We start from the raw sequence: 21,369 nt of genomic DNA, 5'->3' as shown, positions 1-21,369 counted from the left end.
CCGCCCCCTCAATGCAAGCCTATGGGAGGGGGTGTGACAGCTGTCCTGTGAGCAGAATCCTCACACCTCTAGTCCAAATTGTTAGTTTGTTTCTGTATAATGTCTGATTTTATCTGTGTGTATGTGTCTGAATTGTAAAATAATGCAAACTATGTTGCCACTTTATATAAAAGGGTTAATATTATTAATAGAGGATTAACAAAACATCTCTAGACGTATGACATGACTTTGGAGTGAGATTTGCAGACATATTTTTAGGCTAGGCTTTGCTGTGGTAGCCTCATATTTCTACGGGTTTTTTTCCACTGTGTATTTTTACTGTGTGTTTTGTTTCAGTTCAATTAGTCTAATCTGTACGTATATATGTATTATGTATATATCTGAAAGACATGCTGAAAGGAGTGTGAACTATGGCGCATATTTACATTAAAAACAAGTAGATGCGCATTGCACTTCAATTTAGTCATTAGGTAAAGGCCCCAGAGGTAAATCTCTAATTGGCATTCCCTATGGATATTCCATAAATGTCTTGGATGGAAAAACTGCTTTAAAGAGGAGTAGTAAGGTATTTTGACATCTGTTTTAGTAAATATTTGGATTCCACAGGAGACAATCATTCTGGATCATCTTTTCTAAGAAAGCTGTGTTAATATTTCTAAATCTAACTTTTCTCTGTTATTTCACCTGCAAAAGTATGCAAAAAATGACAGCTGGGCCGCACCATTCCCCTCTGGGGTGTGCAGTCATCAGTGCAGACTATGTAAGGAGATAAAAAGTGACAAGAGAAATGGTGAAGCTCAGTTGTCAATGTCTACATTATACAAACAGAGGAACATTACAGTGCAGAATTCAAAGAAAAGATGCCCTGGCTTTGTTATTTCATGATAAGCATTCATGATAAGCATTTATTGAAACAGACAAACCCCTTCAATAAAACTTAGGAAAAGTTGACCAGTTGCCCGTAGCAACCAATCAGATCGCTTCTTTCATTTTCAAAAAGGTCTCTGAAAATAAAAGAAGCAATCGGAATAGTTGCTATGGGCAATTGGTCACTCTTTCCTCTGCACATGTATTGATAAATCTCCCCCATGATGTTTTCAGAAAAGCCCATATAACATCCAAGCCATTGAGGGGAGATTACTATTCTGATTCCCTGCAGTTGCATTCTAATGGCTCCACTGCTTCCCAATGTCTCTCTGTTACCCTGGCGGGCCATCCCTGCAGGTAATGCACGCTCAGACAGTCACTATTCCCAGTGGTGACCCCTTTACCCATTAATTGTGGAAGGTATTCCTTCAGAGAGGACATGACAGAGGAACCATGAAGCAGTAGTGAGCAATGGAGATCCATCAATGCTAGGACTGGAGCTGTAAGAGATCGAGGCAGGTGAGTATGTTTTTTTTTTTTTTTTAAGCATCCCTGAGCCCAATCTAAATTTTTTTTTAATTGTAAAATACACCTTTAAATGTAATGATAACACAGCCAAGCTATGAGAGCTTCTGATGGAGTACTCTTCATATACAGTATAGTATTGGACATTTCTATTTTAACCCCTTAAGGACCCGGGCTTTTTCCATTTTTTCATTTTCAATTTTTCCTCCTTAACTTTAAAAAGTCATAACTCAAAAATTTTCACCTAAAATTCTATTTGATGGCTTATTTTTTGCGTCACTAATTCTACTTTGTAATGACATTAGTCATTTTAGCCAAAAATCTACAGCGAAACGAGAAAAAAAAAATCAATGTGCGACAAAATTGATGAAAAACCACTATTTTGTAAGTTTTGGGGGCTTCTGTTTTTACGCAGTAAATTTTTCGGCAAAATGATACCTTATTATTCTGTAGGTCCATACGGTTAAAATGATACCCTACTTATATAGGTTTGATTTTGTCGTACTTCTGGAAAAAATCATAAACTACATGCAGGAAAATTAATACGTTTAAAAATGTCATCTTCTGACCCCTATAACTTTTTTTATTTTTCTGTGTTCAGGGCACTAGGAGGGCTCATTTTCTGCGCCGTGATCTGAAGTTTTTAGCGGTACCATTTTCGTTCTGATCAGACTTTTTGATCACTTTTTATGCACTATTTTGGATTTTGGAATTTTTTTGCGCATACGCCATTGAACGTGCGGTTAAAAAAGCGGTATATTTTTTATAATTCAGACATTTCCGCACTTGGCGATACCACATGTTTATTTTTATTTACACTGTATTTTTTTTATTCTTGGAAATGCCGGGTGATTCAAACTTTTATTAGGGGAAGGGATAATTGAAAGGGTTAATGATTTTTTTTACACTTTTCTTATGCAATATTATAGCTCCTATAGGGGGCTATAACATTGCATTTACTGATCTTTAACACTGATTGATGCATCTCCACAGTAATGGATCAATCAGTGTTTTCGGCGATTGATTGCTCAAGCCTGGATCTCAGGCTTGAAGCATTCATTCGGCGATCGCACAGCGCAAGAGAAGGTAAGAAGACCTCCTCCTGTGCTACAGCTATTCGGGATGCCGCGATTATACCGCGGCGATCCCGAACAGCTCCCTGAGCTAGCCGGGCACTTTTACTTTAGTTTTTAGCCACGATCAGTGCCACGCGCTATTGGAGGCGGGTCCTGGCTTCACTATGACGCCGGGCCCGCCGCGATATGATGCGGGTCAACGTGTGACCCCGCGTTATATCGCAGGACCCGGGACCCAGGACGTACCCATACATCCTGGGTCCTTAAGAGGTTAAAGGGGTACTCCGGTGAAAAACTTTTTTTTTTTTTTTTTTAATCAACTGGTGCCAGAAAATTAAACAGATTTGTAAATTACTTCTATTAAAAAATCTTAATCCTTCCTGTACTTATTAGCTTCTGAATACTACAGTGGAAATTATTTTCCGTTTGAAACACAGAGCTGTCTGCTGACATGAAGAGCACAGTGCTCTCTGCTGACATCTCTGTCCATTTTAGGAACTGTCCAGAGTAAAAGCAAATCTCCATAGCAAACATATGCTTTTCTGGACAGTTCCTATAATGGACAGAGATGTCAGCAGAGAGCACTGTGCTCATGATGTCAGCAGAGAGCTCTGTGTTTCAAAAAGAAAAGAATTTCCGCTGTAGTATTCAGCAGCTAATAAGTACAGGAAGGATTAAGATTTTTTTAATAGAAGTAATTTACAAATCTGTTTAACTTTCTGGCACCAGTTGATATAAAAAAAAAAGTTTTTCACCGGAGTACCCTTTTAAGACATTTCTGCAGAGAACATGGTCACAAACAGAGCCTTTATGTGTCCGAAAGACTTGCGATCAACTCATTTTCCAAAAGCTCCTTTTCCTTTCCTGTGTACACGACAAGCGTCCTAAACTTTTAGTATAATTATTTCACTGTTGCACAGGAAAACAAAATAAAGACTTCCATGCACATTTTTTCCAGGGCATGAATACCAGGTCAAAGAGTCCATTCCCTTCCTGTACAGTCACATACTCCCCAGCAAAGACAAAATTATAATCTTCCTAAATAATTTTTATTTTGGCAGAGATCCAGGTGTTAGCCAGTCCAAAAAATACACTTCGCACTGCCTGCCACAGGAACAGTGTCTACTCGTAAATAAGTCAAGTCAAAATGTAAGGTAAGATGCCAAAACCACAATAGATGATTCACTATTAGTTGGCTAGTTGACATTCGATTAGCCTAGGAACATTCTGATCACACCTTGATAAAATCCACCATACTTCCCAATGAATAATTTCTCTTAGAGGTTGTCACAGCCACACCCATTACCGGAATCACTGGAAGTGATGTCATCTTTTTCATTATCGGTTTTTCCACCCCTTGGCTCTACCATTAAATCAGCCTATATTAGGCATAAAGGCCTGTCTTGTTCTGTCTCTCCTCCATTATCTACATCAGTTTCCCAGTGAAGTAAAAGGCTAATATATATTTTTTTTTAAATTAAAAAAAGAAACTGTCATATCATGTATTTAAACGGGCACAGTCATTCGGAAAAACTTATTATAAACTGTATATGTGTATTTGTAATGTACATTGGTAAAAAACAAAGTCTATATTTTGTGGGGAAAATGCTGTCTTGTTCCTGCAGCTGCTTGTCCTCAGTGCACAGAGCCCTGCTTGTCCTCAGTGTACAGAGCCCCGCTTGTCCTCAGTGTACAGAGCCCCGCTTGTCCTCAGTGTACAGAGCCCCGCTTGTCCTATGTGTACAGAGCCCCGCTTGTCCTCAGTGTACAGAGCCCCGCTTGCCCTCAGTGTACAGAGCCCCGCTTGCCCTCAGTGTACAGAGCCCCGCTTGCCCTCAGTGTACAGAGCCCCGCTTGCCCTCAGTGTACAGAGCCCCGCTTGTCCTCAGTGCACAGAGCCCCGCTTGTCCTCAGTGCACAGAGCCCCGCTTGTCCTCAGTGCACAGAGCCCCGCTTGTCCTCAGTGCACAGAGCCCCGCTTGTCCTCAGTGCACAGAGCCCCGCTTGTCCTCAGTGCACAGAGCCCCGCTTGTCCTCAGTGCACAGAGCCCCGCTTGTCCTCAGTGCACAGAGCCCCGCTTGTCCTCAGTGCACAGAGCCCCGCTTGTCCTCAGTGCACAGAGCCCCGCTTGTCCTCAGTGCACAGAGCACCGCTTGTCCTCAGTGCACAGAGCACCGCTTGTCCTCAGTGCACAGAGCACCGCTTGTCCTCAGTGCACAGAGCACCGCTTATCCTCAGTGCACAGAGCACTTTTTGTTCCACCCACACTTCCTGTATTTTGTATCTGCAAAGGCAATAGCAGCAGGGGCAATAATTTTTTTTCACCCAAAAAATATACCCACTGACTTTGGTGGGTTCAGACAATTGGATAATGTGTTTGGCGGTCTTCCAAGCCTTTCCAACAGATAATGTTGGTGGAGTAAAGGGTTGGACATGTCAGACTTCAATAGCCAGACCATATTGTTCTGGGAGAGAAAGGCCGCCCTCAGATAGTCTGGCTGTGGCTTTCCTCTCCTCTCCCTTCATAAAGGATACAAGAATCTTTAGCCATGCCTAACGTTCATGTGTGTGGGTAGGTCAGGAGCTACTGAAAGTGTATGACCATCTTAGGCTTCTTTCACACTAGTGAAGAGGCTCTGTTACAAACGGAAGTTAATGGCTTTTTTTTTCTACTTTGTCTGCCATGAACATCCGTTATTGTAACGGAGCCTAACGGAAGTTATAATGGGCAAAGAGGATCCCATTCACTCGAATGGGATTCCTCTAACGTCCGTTATAACTCCAGTTATTGCGGCCGAAGATAGCAGGGAAAAAAGATGTGTCAAGCACAAATTTTTCTCCAGCTATCTTCCTAATGGACGTCACCTACCAGGCGAAAACGGTAGTGTGAAAGGAGCCTTAAAGGGGTACTCTGGTAGAATTTATTTTTTAATCAACTGGTGCCAGAAAGTTAAACAGATTTGTAAATTAGAACTCACAAAAAGGCAACACAGATAGTCGGCACTACTACCCCCGTTTTTTCCCCTCCACAGTCCTTCTTGTGCATAGACAGTTCACATATGGTGGAAATCAAGCAGTGTATTGCGTGAAGGAATATTCAGCTATCCCTTGGGTTCCATGTCCCATGAATACAAGTCTTCTTAATGCAATATGAAGATAGAAATAAGGGACGTCACCCACCAGGATGCTGTATACAAACTTCTTCATTTTCAATGGTGCATGGATAGGGGTACGATCTTTCAGGGACGCAGCTGATCAGCCGTGAGCTGGGTTAGAGCTGTTGCGCGTGCGTCTGCACGCTTCGTCAGACCCTTGTCAGAGGCCAGGACCCGTGGCTAATAGCGCGCAGCACTGATCGCAGTGCCGCGCGCTTTTAACCCTTTAGACGCAGCATTCAAAGTTGAACACTGCGTCTAAAGTGAAATTAAAACGTTGCCTGCTAACTCAGGGGGCTGTTCGGGATCGGCATCCCGAACAGCTGAGACACAGCAGGAGGGTCCCTTACCTTGCCTTCTGGTGTCCGATCGCCGAATGACTGCTCAGTGCCTGAGATCCAGGCATGAGCAGTCAAGTGGCAGAATCATTGCTCAATGGTTTCCTATGAGAAACCATTGATCAATGTAAAAGCTCCCTATGGGAGCTATAACACTGCAAAAAAAAATGTGAAAAAAAGTGAATAAAGATCATTTAACCCCTTCCCTAATAAAAGTTTGAATCACCCCCCTTTTCCCATAAAAAAAAAAAAAATGTGTAAATAAAAATAAAAATAAACATATGTGGTATCGCTGCGTGCGGAAATGTCCAAATTATAAAAGTATATCGTTAATTAAACCGCACGCTCAATGGCGTAAGCGCAAACAAATTCAAAAGTCCAAGAGAGCGTATTTTTGGTCACTTTTTATATCAATACAAAAATGGTACCGCTAAAAACTTCAGATCACGGCGCAAAAATTCAGTCCTCATACCACCCCATACGTGGAAAAATAAGAATAGGGGTCAGAAAAAGACAATTTTAAACGTATACATTTTCCTGCCTGTAGTTATTATTTTTTCAGAAGTACGACAAAATCAAACCTATATAAGTAGGGTATCATTTTAATCATATGGACCTACAGAATAAAGGGAATGTGTGATTTTTTACCGAAAATTGTACGGTGTAGAAACAGAAGCCCCCAAAAGTTACAAAATGGCTTTTTTTTCAATTTTGTCTCACAATGATTTTTTTCCCATTTCGCTGTAGTTTTTTGGGTAAAATGACTAATGTCATTACAAAGTAGAATTGGTGGTGCAAAAAATAAGCCATCATATGGATTTTTAGGTGCAAAATTGAAATTATTATGATTTTGTAAAGGTAATGTGGAAAAAACGAAAGTGCAAAAATGGAAAAACTCCTGGTCATTAAGGGGTTAAGATGAGCATTCCCTTTCTCTAATATTACATTTTATTTGAAGATCTTTTTATGAAGCTTTGTTATAGGGAAATTATATATTTATTTAGTTTATTTCCTGATGCTTATATAATTCCGACTTATTCTGCTTTGTTGTACAGATACTGTTACTGTTGTCACTAACCCCATTTGGGCTTACAATCCAATTTTCGATTTCCCAAAGGACAGGGCCAATGAATCTTTCAGCATGTGGGAAACCCACACAAACAAGAAAAGAACATACTGTATATACTCCCTGCAGATGTGGTCAGATTCCAACACAGGACCCCAGTGACCCAGGGCAACCATGCTAACAACTAAAATGATTTTGAAGGGGTACTCCTCCCCTAGACATCTTATCCCCTATCCAAAGAATAGGAGATAAGATGTCTGGTCGCAGGGGTCCCGCCACTGGGGACCCCCACAATCTCTCCTGCAGTACCCCTATTCCTCAGCTCTGTGGATGATGGCGGGCGATAAGGGGATGGAGTATTGTGATGTCACAGCTCCGCCCCCTCAATACAAAGCTATGGGAGGGTACGTGACAGCCTGTATCACCCGTCATCAGCCGGGAAGCGATCCTCGCTCCGTGCAGCTGAGGAACGGGGGTACTGCAGGAGAGATTGCGGGACCCCTCGTGATCAGACATCTTATCCCCTATCCTTTGTATAGTGGATGAGATGACTAGGGGCAGAGTACCCCTTTAATTTTTATTTTATTTTAAAAACAGATGTTAAAAGACATCACAATTTATAAGTTACTCCATAGTTTTTGTTTTTTTTTGGGCTCCACATGCACTATTCCTTTCACCAGGTAAAGAATAAAAATCTTTAGTCACAAGCAACAACATGTACATGTAGAGATATGTAGCACTTGCCAAGTAAGGATGAATGAAAGAGAATATTCAGAATAAGCGGAGATCAAACAGAAGAGTATTAGCACCGAAGCACCTTTTCAAAAGGTAATTAAATTCATTTGCGTGCATGTGCAAGTACCACACCTATTTAGAAATACAGCATTTGTCTTACAGATAACCAGGACTGTGTACAAATAAAGGGAGTGAAGGAGACAGAGTAGGAGGATATGTCTACAGGGTGGGCCATTTATATAGATACACCTTAATAAAATGGGAATGGTTGGTGATATTAACTTCCTGTTTGTGGCACATTAATATATGTGAGGGGGGAAACTTTTCAAGATGGGTGGTGACCATGGCGGCCATTTTGAAGTCGGCCATTTTGAATCCAACTTTTGTTTTTTCAATAGGAAGAGGGTCATGTGACAGATCAAACTTATTGGGAATTTCACAAGAAAAACAATGATGTGCTTGGTTTTAACATAACTTTATTCTTTCATGATTTATTTACAAGTTTCTGACCACTTATAACATGTGTTCAATGTGCTGCCCATTGTGTTGGATTGTCAATGCAACCCTCTTCTCCCACTCTTCACACACTGATAGCAACACCGTAGGAGAAATGCTAGCACAGGCTTCCAGTATCCGTAGTTTCAGGTGCTGCAGAATGGGCAAAACAAAAATTGGAACAGGACCCTCAGTTTACGCAGAAGATTTTGTTCAGTGATGAGGCAAACTTTTATGTGAATGGTGAAGTTAACAAACAAAACCACCGCTATTGGTCTGACACTAACCCACATTGGATAGATCCCTCCAAGACTGTTGGCATACAAAAAATGATGGTATGGTGTGGTATATGGGGTACAAAGATAGTGGGGCCATTCTTCATCAATGGAAACCTCAAGGCCACTGGATATGTGAAATTGCTACATGATGATTTGTTTCCCTCTTTATGCACTGACCTGGCACGTTCCCTGAGTTTTTCAAGCAAGATGGTGCACCACCACATTATGGGTGTCAGGTCCGAGCATTCCTAGATGAACAGTTTCCTGGAAAGTGGATTGGTCGTCGTGGGCCAGTTGAATGGCCCCCAAGGTCTCCCGATCTGACCTCCTTAGACTTTTATCTTTGGGGTCATCTGAAGGCAATTGTCTATGATGTGACGATACGAGATGTGCAGCACCTGAAACTACGGATACTGGAAGCCTGTGCTAGCATTTCTCCTGCGGTGTTGCTATCAGTGTGTGAAGAGTGGAAGAAGAGGGTTGCATTGACAATCCAACACAATGGGCAGCACATTGAACACATTTTATAAGTGGTCAGAAACTTGTAAATAACTCATGAAAGAATAAAGTTACATTAAAACCAAGCACATCATTGTTTTTCTTGTGAAATTCCCAATAAGTTTGATGTGTCATATGACCCTCTTCCTATTGAAAAAACAAAAGTTGGATTCAAAATGGCTGACTTCAAAATGGCCACCATGGTCACCACCCATCTTGAAAAGCTTCCCCCCCCTCACATATACTAATGTGCCACAAACAGGAAGTTATTATCACCAACCATTCCCATTTTATTAAGGTGTATCCATATAAATGGCCCACCCTGTAGTTACATACAAAGTTGGCTATAGACATTAGTTGGCTATAGACATTAGTTATTCATAATAACGTCTATCCCAGTGTTCTTCAACCTGCGGACCTCCAGATGTTGCAAAACTACAACTCCCAGCATGCCGTTGGCTGTCCGGGCATGCTGGGAGTTCTAATTTTGCAACATCTTGAGTAGCGATCGACCGATTATCGGTAGATAATCACGATTTTTGGCATTATCGGTATCGGCAATTACCTTGCCGATAAGCCGATAATGACCCCCGCACCGCCCCCACCGCACCGCGACTGCACCCCCCCCCCACCCCCCCCCCCCGACCCACCGCATCGCACCCCCCACCGTAGTGCTGGGCGGTATACCGGTATGGATTTTTGCCTATACCGCTATACCGGTCGTGCCCCTCCCCCACCCTCCGAGTCAATAAAAAGATTAAACTTACCCGTAATGGGGGTGGTCCGGGCCATCCATCCTTCCTGTAGTGTCCGGCGGCATTCCGGGTGGAGGGTGAACCGGTCCGGGCTGTCCTTTTCCGGGGGTCATCTTCTCCACTCCGGGCAGGCTCCGGCCTAGTACGCTGCATAGACGCCGCTACGTCAGGTGCGTCGCTGCGCACGGGCGTCACTGCGCAGCCATGTCTATGCTGCGTTACTAGGCCGGAGAAGAGGACCCCCGGAGAAGAAGGACAGCCTGGACCGGTTCATCCTCCACCCGGAATGCCGCCGGACACAACAGGAAGGAAGGATGGCCCGGACCACCCTTAAAGGGAGGGGGAGAGAAGCGGGTGGCGGCGGCGGCCTATGGCACCGCAAAAGCCACTGCAGTGCATTGATTTAAAGCGCCCGCTTTAAATCAATGGTGTGCAGCGGTGTCGCGGGGGGATAAATAGCCGATAACTTATACCGGAATATCGGTATAAGTTATCGGCTATCGGCCCTAACCTCCACCGATTATCGGTATCGGCCCTAAAAAACAATATCGGTCGATCCCTAATCTTGAGGTCCGCAGGTTGAAGACCACTGGTCTATGCGGTCCCCAGATCTGGAATAGATATGCCATACTGGAGGAATAAAGTGAATCGGAATTCACAAATTATTCGTGTACAACTGTGTTGTTTCCACAATCTCTCTGGATTATTTAGGACATAGGGAATAGGGGATAAGATGTCTGATTGCGGGGGTCCCATCTCTCATGCAGACACCCACCTGTGACAGCTGCACAGAGCGACACTCGCTCCGTGTCTGAAGGGTCACGACTACGGGGGCCGGAGTTTCGTGATGTCACGACTCCGCCCCCTTGTGACATCACACCCCGCCCCCTCAATGCAAGTCCATGGGAGGGGGCGTGATGGCCGTTGAGAGGACATGGCCGTGACGTCACAAGCGTGGCGTGGCCGTGATGTGTCGAGCCTCTTGTCTCGAGCGAAGTTTGCTCTGTGCATCAGATGTCTGGGGTGCTGAAGTCAAGATCAGACATCTTATCCTCTATCCTTTGGATAGGGGATAAGATATCTAGGGGCGGAATACCCCTTTAAGGTGCTGCAGTCCTAATACAGATGCTAAAGCAAAGTTTCCCAACCAGGGTGCCTCCAGCTGTGGCCAAACTACAACTCTCAGCATGCCTAGACAGTCAAAGGCTGTCCAAGCATGATGGGAGTTTTAGTTTGGCCACAGCTGAAGGCACCCGTGTTGGGAAACACTGTGCTAAAGTGTGGCCATATTGTCACTGTGAAAGAGGCTAGCATAATGTTAACTATATCTAGTGGCACCATAACAGCACAAACTATAGGAGCCAGTATACAGTATAAGGTGTCAGTTAACCTATTATCCATGTTGTAGCAGGAGTTCTTATATGCCCAAACTGCAAATAACCCAATTTCCATATGTATAATGTTGTCGATGATATTGAATTCATGGTTCTAGCAGTACTACATATTCTATCCAGAACACATATTCTATCCAGAATTCTGAATACATTTTCATCAAAAAAGTAACAGCAAAAAAAAAAAATCCATCCATTACTTACGGAATGCATTATGGAAAAACATTTCCTGTAATTTAGTATACCATAGGGAAACTTTCATTTCCTAAACAGCATGAAATATCCTACACTAAAGTGTAAGACTCATACAATACTGTCACTAAAGAGCACAAACAACACTAACAAAATCTACTTTTCATTCCTGATAAAAGCCCAAAAAGGCACATACACATGCGTTTTAGCTGTCACTGGAAATACACAGTGGAAATGTATTCATACCTTGTGTGTCTTGCTCATTTGACTTTGGACTGCTCCGCGCCCTGCGGTCGGTCTTTTTAAGTCCCATTACACTGCCCACTCCGCCACAGCCTGCTCCATTGTGAGCTTTGCCATTATACACAGTCGCACAGTTTCCTATATGGTTCTTGTATATAGTGGATGGAGGGCTGTTCAACCGGTTTTGTCTATCGATCTGTTTGAGCTTCTTGTGTTGAGGTTTGCAATACTGGTCTTCTCGAGTGATGTAACTGGACATTCCAAAGAGTGGTATGATTTCTTAAAACAGAGAAATGAACACCGGCATGAGACAAACTAACACACTATAGATGCTGTCATTTATGCTAGAAGTGAAGATCTATTAATCCATGACTTGGTTTAGTAGATTTTTATAACATGAAGCACGACTGATATTTATTCAACATATACACTAAAGCATGAGTTTATCAATGTCAGTGTTATTTATGTCTTCTAAACCACCTACACAGTGCAATGAATGTATCTATTCATGCAGCTTATTTGTGAAAATAAAAACAGTCCTGTAGGTCACGTATGTAATGTAAACCTAAAGGTAAGTGGACAAACATGGCACAACAAAATTAAGATATGAATGAGCTTATGCATAAAAGTCTCAGTTTTCTTCACCCCCACCCCCTTCTTTCCCTCCCTTCCCCTTCTTTCCTGTTCTTTCTTCCTTTTCGTTTACCCCCTTCTTCTCTTGTTCCTCCTTTCCTGTTCTCTTTTTTCCTCTTTCACATCTCATTGGGCTGTTGCCCATCTATGCATATGACCCCTTGTATTTGGGTATGTCGGGTGAATTGACGTAACCAATGTGCTCCAGTTCATACTCTTTTGTGTCTACATTGATGTCAGCTATTGTGGAGCATTTTTGGCCTTATGTGTGTACCTCTCCCTACTTGATATTAAGACCTATGTGTCATGTCTGTTGTGCCTTGTGGTAAACCTTTAGAAACCAAAGTTGTTTACAACTTGTTTAAACGCTTTCAATAAAAACAGATTTGCCATAAAAGTCTCAGTTTAACAAAGTATTGTCTGGGTAGGGGGAAAAAAGGAACCAAGCAAACAAAAAACGAATCGATGGTGCTAATGCCAGAAGTCGTAAATGTTATTAGTTCAGAAAATGGCTGTTGTGGCTGTGTGGCATATATAAATACAATGTATTTGATGTATTAATACTACATATTTAATGTTGTTGGATACACAAGAAACCTAAATAGCGACTAAAACACTACGGAGGCCAAACTGGAAGACAACCCTATAGTGACAGAGATGATGATATACACCATATCTTCTCTGTCAGAGTATAGCGATGTCTTCCAGTTTGTCTTCCACTGTCTTCAAGGTTTTTGTTTTGCCCCTTTTTTTAAAGAAAAAATAAATACATTTTATTAATGGTAATTAAAAAAGAAAGCGGATATAACATTCGTAAACAATACAAGGGATATGTAGACAATTAGTTATGGTACCAGATTAAAAAATAACCTAATCAATTGTAATAACAGATTTACAGAAATACAAAAATATAACATTTCAAAACACACAGTTATGTCCAATGTTTAATAAATAGAAGTGCACAAAGAGGATGAGAGTGTATTAGATAAAGTACAGTAACAAGAGCATTAAAATACTGTACCTTGTTCTCCATAAATTGTGGGAGGGAGATGATGAGGGAAGAACTGGGGTGGTATTTCTCCTGGCCCTGTGACTGGTGGGTAGAATGGGTTGTGTGAATTATGTAAGAAATGTGGATGATGTGCAAGGTACGGAGGTAAATGGTGAGTTGGGGAGATGGCGGATGGATAACTGGGAGGGTAACAATCTGGAGACTGCGGAGTAACCACTACACGTCGTACTCCTGTGCTGTCTTCTAAAACCTGGAAATAAAGTTAATGATAGACTATAATGACAAGTAAACAAATGAGAAATGAAAGCAAATAATACAATAGTAGATAATAAATAATAAAGTAAACAATTAGCATTTAGATGTTTTTTTATGACCTTTTATTTTTGTTAAGGAGGCACTTGAGCTGCTCAGCCATGCCTCCAAGACCCCTGCCGCTGTGAATAAAACCAGATTTATAGCACACGCCCATCAAACTGAACATCTTAGGGTATTTCAATTCCTAATTGACCATATATAATTACACATTTTTGGTTCATGTTCCTTTGGTAGCTACCGTATACATTTTATATTTTGCGATCCAATTGTATCCAACTTTTACTACACATAAATAAACAAACTACACAGAAATGTATTTACACACCTAGAGGCCATAGGCTGGGGCTACACACAGCTTATTGTACGGTGAAAAATGTATTAAAGAAGATTTACATTTTCATTTCTATAATTAATTATTACATAATATTTATGCGCTTATATTTGTTTAGTTTAGTCTACTGAAAACTTGATGGTTTTGCATAGTTTCCTCTGACTTTGGAGCAGAGCTGAAATGTTGTAATTGGTGAATAAATAGATCATGAAACTTTTCCATCATCACTTATTTCTACTTTTGTGGCAGGACTTTGGATCAGATCTTTTGAGGCTTTACATGTCATCTATTATTATATGCCCTGTGCGGTTCCTGTCTAACTTTTTATTGACTGCAAGACGTTTTATTGACTGTCACAAAACAGTAGCTCAGATTAAGCCGCGGCCTTAGAGCTGTAATACTGCCATGTGTATCAGCCCTATCTTATACAGTGCTGTAATAGGTGCAAGAGCATCCTACTTTGTCTCCATATTCCTCTCATTTCATATGGAAGCTTTTTTTTTTTTATCTCACAAAAAGTGGTATGCTCCAGGGGGACCCCATATAGATGGTGGATCTAGGCATTGCTTCTAGATGAAGATCTCTCCATAATAAAGGGGTATTCTGGTGAAAAACAAAAAATTTTCATATTAACTGGTGCCAGAAAGTTAAACAGATTTGTTAATTACTTCTATTAAAAAATCCTAATCCTACCAGTACTTATCAGCTGATGAAGTTGAGTTGTTCTTTTCTGTCTGACAACTGTGCTCTATGCTGACACCTCTGTCCATGTCTGAAACTGTCCAGAGCAGAAGCCTTTCCTGCTCTGGACAGTACCTGAGACAGACAGAGGTGTCAGCAGATAGCACTGTTGTCAGACAAAGCAGCTGATAAGTACTGGTAGGATTAGGATTTTTTAATAGAAGTCATTTACAAATCTTTTTAACTTTCTGGATCCAGTTGATAAGAAAAAAATGTTTTTTTCACTGGAATACCCCTTTAACTCTACATAACTTCATGCTCTGTGTACTGCCATAGAGGCTCCATTGCTGCCCCGGCCCATACAGGAGATCGCGGGGGGCCCCAGCGGTCGGACCCCCCCGCAATCTGAAACGTATCCAATATCCTTAGGATAGGGGATACGTTTACTGCCGTAGAGGCTTCATTGCTACATCGGCCCGTACAGGAGATCGCGGGGGGCCCCAGCGGTCGGACCCCCCGCGATCTGAAACTTATCCAATATCCTTTGGATAGGGGATACGTTTTCACCACTGGACTACCCCTTTAAGATATCTCTTTTTTTTTTTTAATGGCCCTGACATCTCATACATCCTACATATTCTTCATATGATATCTTAACATTCTATTTCAATTTCATGATAGGGACACTAAGATGATTTTATTAACTACAGGGTTGGCGTGCATGTCTCTGTGGGAGGGTGGTGGCAGCTACATAAGAATGCTATTGTACTGTAAATGATTTTTATTTTCTCTTTTTCCTGCACTTTATATATCTTCTTTGCATTATATTCTGTTTCTATTGCATATTGCTGTTGTATGCTTGTCTCTATTTTGATATACCCCATGTGTTCTCTTATTGAAAACCTTTAATGAAAACTTTTGAAAATAAAGTCATGTTTTAGAATATCACAATTATATATTTCTAGGACTGCCACTGAAAAACACAGATGATTGTGCTCTTCTTTTTAAGACCTATCCATGCTTTTATCTGTAACCATGACAACAGATTATTGCTCCCAGATCAATGTTTAATTTGTAGGAGCCATATGGGCACTATTTCTTCTACCACTTTACTTTTGCCAAATTGCACTAAAAGCACGAAGTACACTGGTATATGCTCAAAGCAAAATTACTCCTCATGAATGCTCTCTGAAATGGAGACCTGTATTCATTTGTGACAAATAGGATCGGGATTGCTTAAAGCATACCTATTGTTATAACCTTTTTACATACAACAGTATTACATGTAAGTAGTTAAAATTTTTAACATTTTACTAAGGTAAAGTGGCATTCTACTCACTTTTATCTGCCTGTAGTCTCGCTTCCCTGTCTAGAGTCTCTTTATAGGGCCAATTTGTACCATTTGTATGCCAAAACCAGTAGAGGACCATCAACATAGGAAAAAGTCCTTTGATGGTGTCTGCACAGGTTCTAAGCCTGCAGCAATGTTTTTGGCATTGCTGCTTTTAAGGTGGTCTTTTAGGGGAAAATAACATCATATTTGCTTCCCTGTGTTCTCCAAATAAAAAATACTTGCCTCCCTAATGCTGCCAAGTCTTTCCCATATCGATGATATTTTGTGCCCACTCATCCACTCATTGGGGTGAGTGGGTAGTTCTTCCTGGCAGGAAACATCATTGGAAGAGTATTACAGCAGGGACTGGAAGACCTGATAGTGGCAGCAGTGGAGAAGCAGGGAAGGTAAGTATGCCGGATTTTGTGATTTCACAGCAACTTCTGTCCTTTTTTCTTAGCCGACATAAGGCCAAGTGAGTAAGTGAGTACTTTATAGCGAACAGAGGTAGAAGTATTGCCTCTGCCTCTATCAGAGTCCATAATCACATGGTCAGAGCATGCCCTGAGCATGGCATAGCTTTCCTGATCAGTCAAAGGTCAGCTCTGCCAGTGACCAATGTGACAGGAGGCTGTTTTCCCTGTAACTGGGGCTCCCACAGATGTCCCAATAAAGTAAAAGAAAAATGCTAAAAAAAAATTGCCTAACAAAAAAACATTTATACAAACATACAACAAAACTGACAAAGTTAATGAAAGAAAGAAAACACATGGACCAACACTAACCCATATCACTGTCATAGCACGTGATGCTATGCAAACTGTTCAGAAATATTTTCAATTATAAAAAAAAATCCATTTGGAAGAAAACGAAATGTTAGAGGGGTGGAAAATGCTTCAGTTGAATCTCTTATTCAGTGTCTATGTGAGTTAGGAGGAGAAGGGCAGTTTCTCTGTCTATATGCGAGACTGCAGAAGAGAGGGGAATGGGTAAGGTAGGGGTCAGAGCACTCACACAGTTCTCACAGGAAAATCTGCTCACTTAGTAAGCATGGAGAGAGAACATTTAAGGGTATTTTCTGGGGCTTTTCCTCAGGGTCCAACAACCGGCATCCTGCTATCTGCTGTTTGCTAGAGCACTCACATCTGTAATAGACAGTAAAAGGAACTGGAAACAAACAGCAATGTACATTGTGTAGTGGCAGCGCCAGGGTACTGCAGCTCAGCTTTCATTCACTTCAATATATGCGGAGCTGCAGTAACTCTGCATGGCCACTACCCACTGTATGGAGCTATGGCAAACGTCCGATGGGCAGGATGCTCGTAATAAACATCAACGATTAGATATTGGTGGCTTATCCTGACAAGAGGCCATCAGTGAAAGTCCTGTAAAAACCTTTAACATTTACAGAGGTTAAACAAAGGACAGAAAAGACCCTAAATGTGGTGGCTATGCACAACATTTGTGACTGTCCAACTAATATACATCTACAACTGCTTAAGGAATAATAGGGATGTAGGTTTTGCAACAGTATAGATATACAGATATACATATATAAGTTGCAACCCCCAAGACTACTTAAATGGATTGTAGCATCTATTAAGGTGGCAGTAAATGGTAGGTACTCACACAGTAACAATCTCTTAAAAAACATCTCTTAAACATACCTGTGAAATGTAACCTGGAGGTACATGTATTGGTGGAATGGACCCATTGGGAGACATCATTGGAACTTCTGCAGGACCTAGGAAAAAAAGTAAAAACTGTTTAACTCTTTGTTAAATTATATATTTTAAATCAATAAACATCCAACAATGTAATTTGTACAATTGCTGTGACCCGTCTTCACTTCTACTGCAGCGTGACTGCTGTGGGACATGTTGCTGTTGCACAAACTATGATATAAAATTGTTTTCTATGGGTGCAACAGTTCAGAACTAACATCTAAATTAGAAGTGAAAAAAGTAACTTCTATTTGCTATAAGCAAAATTGGAAAACACATTCTGTAAAATTTTAGAGAGCATCTGGCACTGTACAAGACCTTTCATACATTCGGCTAGCCTAATATGTCTTTGGAGTATCCAATAAAAGGCCCTCAACTACTGAAGCGGATCTCCCCAAAGGATCACCAAAGTGTAGAGAAGCCAGTACCATTACTAGATGAAGCAAGGACTATACTAGTTTTCATTTAAAAAGATAATCAAGACCTCTATACAAAAGTACAAATACACCATCTACTATTATATCTACATGAGATGCCATTTCAAAAAGATTTCGGTATGCTCACTAATATTTAGAAAACATAAACGTAGACCAGGCAGTGTGACGATACGCCATTTATAATAGTGGTTCATGCTGTCTGATAAATTTGATACCAAATGTTGGTTGGCCAACTTTGTAACAAAATTTTGTGCCAAAATTTTGGGTGCATGGGGTTCACATTTTAAAACACACCCTTTACTCTAAAGCCACTCCTTATCTGCTCTAAGCCACACCCCTGTGTATAAATCACAACAAAATGTGTCAAGGTGGGTACACTAGTGTGTCTGTCGCAAGAAGAGCTAGAATTCTGGCACACTATTAATAGTAAATCTATCCTCTTAAAGGGGTACTCTGCCCCAAGACAAACATCGTGCCCATTCACAAGAAAGGTAGCAGGGAGGAATCAAGCAACTCTAGGCCAGTAAGTCTGACATCAATAGTGGAGAAATTAATGGAAACCTACTAAAGGATAGGATTGTGGAAAATCTAAAATCCCATGGTTTGCAAGATGAAAAACAACATGGGTTTACTTCAGGGAGATCATGTCAAACAAATCTTATAGATTTTTTTCCCTGGGTGACTAAAATAATAGATGGCGGAGGGGCAGTAGACATCGCATATCTAGATTTTAGAAAGGCTTTTGATACTGTCCCACATAGAAGACTTATAAATAGACTACAGTCATTGAGATTGGACTCCCATATTGTTGAGTGGATTAGGCAGTGGCTGAGTGACAGACAACAGAGGGTTGTAGTCAATGGAGAATATTCAGAGTAAGGTCTTGTTACCAGTGGGGTACCTCAGGGATCCGTACTGGGACCAATTTTGTTTAATATCTTCATTAGTGATATTGCAAAAGGTCTCGATGGTAAGGTATATCTTTTTGCTGATGACACCAAGATATGATACAGGGGTAAAGGGGTATTCCAGGAATTTTTTTTTTTATTTGACTATGCTACAGGGGCTGTAAAGTTAGTGTAGTTCATAATATAGTGTCTGTACCGGTGTGACGGTTTTCTCACAATTCTTCTGTGATTTTCACTCGAATATTTATTTTTACCAGCATACAAAATGACTGTTGTCTCAGATTTTTCCCAGGTTGCAATGCGGCCGAGACCTGACTCACTAGTCAGCTGATGACAGGGAGCCTGTCTGCTTCAATGGGTGGAGCGATCGCTTAGTGGGAGAGAGATCAAACTGCAAATAATGCAACAGCTGTAGGCACCCTGATTGAAAACCACACTGATTTGAATGGATGCAGTTCATTTATGTTTCAATGGGTCGGGTGGCTTATGTGTGGGAGGGAGGAAGATGGAATTTTGGGATTTGTAGTCAAAAAAAGAAAAGTCAAACAGGAAATACAAGTTCACAAAAAGCTAGCCACAGTGTTATGGTAATCTCACAACATAGCCATTTAGCCCCAAGACAAGCACAGATCCTTCCTAAGAATGTTCATTACTGTCTGCCGGGTATGTACTAAAATCACCTTATGCTGGATAACCCCTTTAATGGTCCTGGAGGGATACACCAAATGGAAAAGGATTAAGTAAAACTAGAAGAATGGTTAGAACTCTGACAACTGAAATTTAATGTGGATAAGTGCAAGATAAACATAAAAATATTTGACACAGTCCTGACCTCAGTATCTAAGGAAAGGGATTTAGGAGTAATTATTTCAGAAGACATAAAGGTAGGAAGACAATGTAATAGAGCAGCAGGAAATGCTAGCAGAATGCAAAGGTTTAAAAGTAATATCAGGAAGTATTAATTTACTGAGAGAGTAGTGGATGCATGGAATAGCCTTCCTGCAGAAGTGGTCGCTGCAAATACAGTGAAGGAGTTTAAACATGCATGGGATAGGCATCAGGCTATCCTTCATATAAGATAGGGCCAGGGTCTATTGATAGGATTCAGATATATTGGGTAGAATAGATGGGCCAAATGGTTCTTATCTGACGACACATTCATGTTTCTTTGTTATCCCATATCCAAGGATAGAGGACAAGATGTCTGATCTCGGGGGTCCCGCTGCTGGGGACCCCCACGATCTCTCCTGCAGCCCCCCGAGTCATCAGCTGTAAGTTTGTTCCGTGGCTGATGACTCACGATAAAGGGGCCAGAGTATCGTGACGTCACGGCTCCGCTCCTCGTGATGTCACGACCCGCCCCCTTAATGCAAGTCTATGGAAGGGGGCGTGACGGCAGAGCAAACTTACCTGTCTAGGGGCAGAGTACCCTGTTAAGTGTTATATAACTTTGCATTCTCCTTTGAAATGCAACAATTACTGACTGGTTCAAAGAGAAGGATCTTACTACAAAAAAAAAAAAAAAAAAAACTTTTCCATAATAAGTGATTTTAACTTTTTATGCAATACCAAATAGTGCTAAAGATATAGACAGCTGCAACCTTATGTAACGGCTACGTCAAGAACACTCACATACCGAGAGGGTCAATGTATTCTTGGGGGAGCCCCATATCCTACCTCAATGCACAGAAAACCTCTCCAGTCCAGTAACAGACTGATAAATATTGAGAAGGCTCAAAAGAAATGTCAAATGTAAAAAGCTGAACAATAAGCTCTGCGGGTTCGGTAGGAAAAGTTTATTTTTATAGCAAGCTTGGAGCCCCATGTAGACAATACTGCAGCGGGTAAAGTTTCAACCTATGTTATGTCATTTTGCACAATTTAGTGACTCATGTTGTAAAGTAATTGCATATCACTATGATTATCCATCACTCTATGATCAATGGAGGGCTATCCTCATGGACCAAAACTGACCTTAGGAATGAAGCTCTGAATATCAGCACCCTAGGTACCAGTCTATAGCACAGCCAGGTGCCCAGGAGCACCTAACCAAAGGCACGATTTCTGCTATCTTTGAGAACAAATTTCCACTCCGGTGGAAAACTTTTTTTTTTAAATCAACTGGTGCCAGAAAGTTAAACAGATTTGTAAATTACTTCTATTAAAAAATCTTAATCCTTCCAGTACTTATTAGCTGCTGAATACTACAGAGGAAATGCTTTTCTTTTTGGATTTCTCCTCTGTCACGACCACAGTGCTCTCTGCTGACCTCTGCTGTCCATTTTAGGAACTGTCCAGAGCAGTAGAAAATTCCCATATCAAACATATGCTGCTCTGGACAGTTCCTAAAATGGACAGCAGGGGTCAGCAGAGAGCACTG

The 21,369-nt window shown here is 41.3% G+C and overlaps 1 protein-coding gene across 4 annotated transcripts in view; it reads right to left on the bottom strand.

Moving 5' to 3' along the window:
- Positions 1-21,369, bottom strand: part of FNDC3B (fibronectin type III domain containing 3B) — a 350,539-nt gene that overhangs the window by 183,641 nt on the left and 145,529 nt on the right. For all 4 annotated transcript variants that reach the window (XM_056565195.1, XM_056565194.1, XM_056565197.1 and 1 more), the window contains 3 exons: positions 17,588-17,664; positions 13,270-13,510; positions 11,619-11,894 (listed from right to left, as the gene is read on the bottom strand). In XM_056565195.1, coding sequence (XP_056421170.1) covers positions 11,619-11,894; positions 13,270-13,510; positions 17,588-17,664 — 594 coding nt within the window. The remainder of the gene's footprint in view (positions 1-11,618; positions 11,895-13,269; positions 13,511-17,587; positions 17,665-21,369) is intronic.

This window comes from Hyla sarda, chromosome 3, assembly GCF_029499605.1.
Source record: "Hyla sarda isolate aHylSar1 chromosome 3, aHylSar1.hap1, whole genome shotgun sequence".
Classification (NCBI taxonomy): Eukaryota; Metazoa; Chordata; class Amphibia; order Anura; family Hylidae; genus Hyla; species Hyla sarda.
Note: the sequence above shows the minus strand (reverse complement) of the source record. Positions and strands in the feature narration are given on the sequence as shown.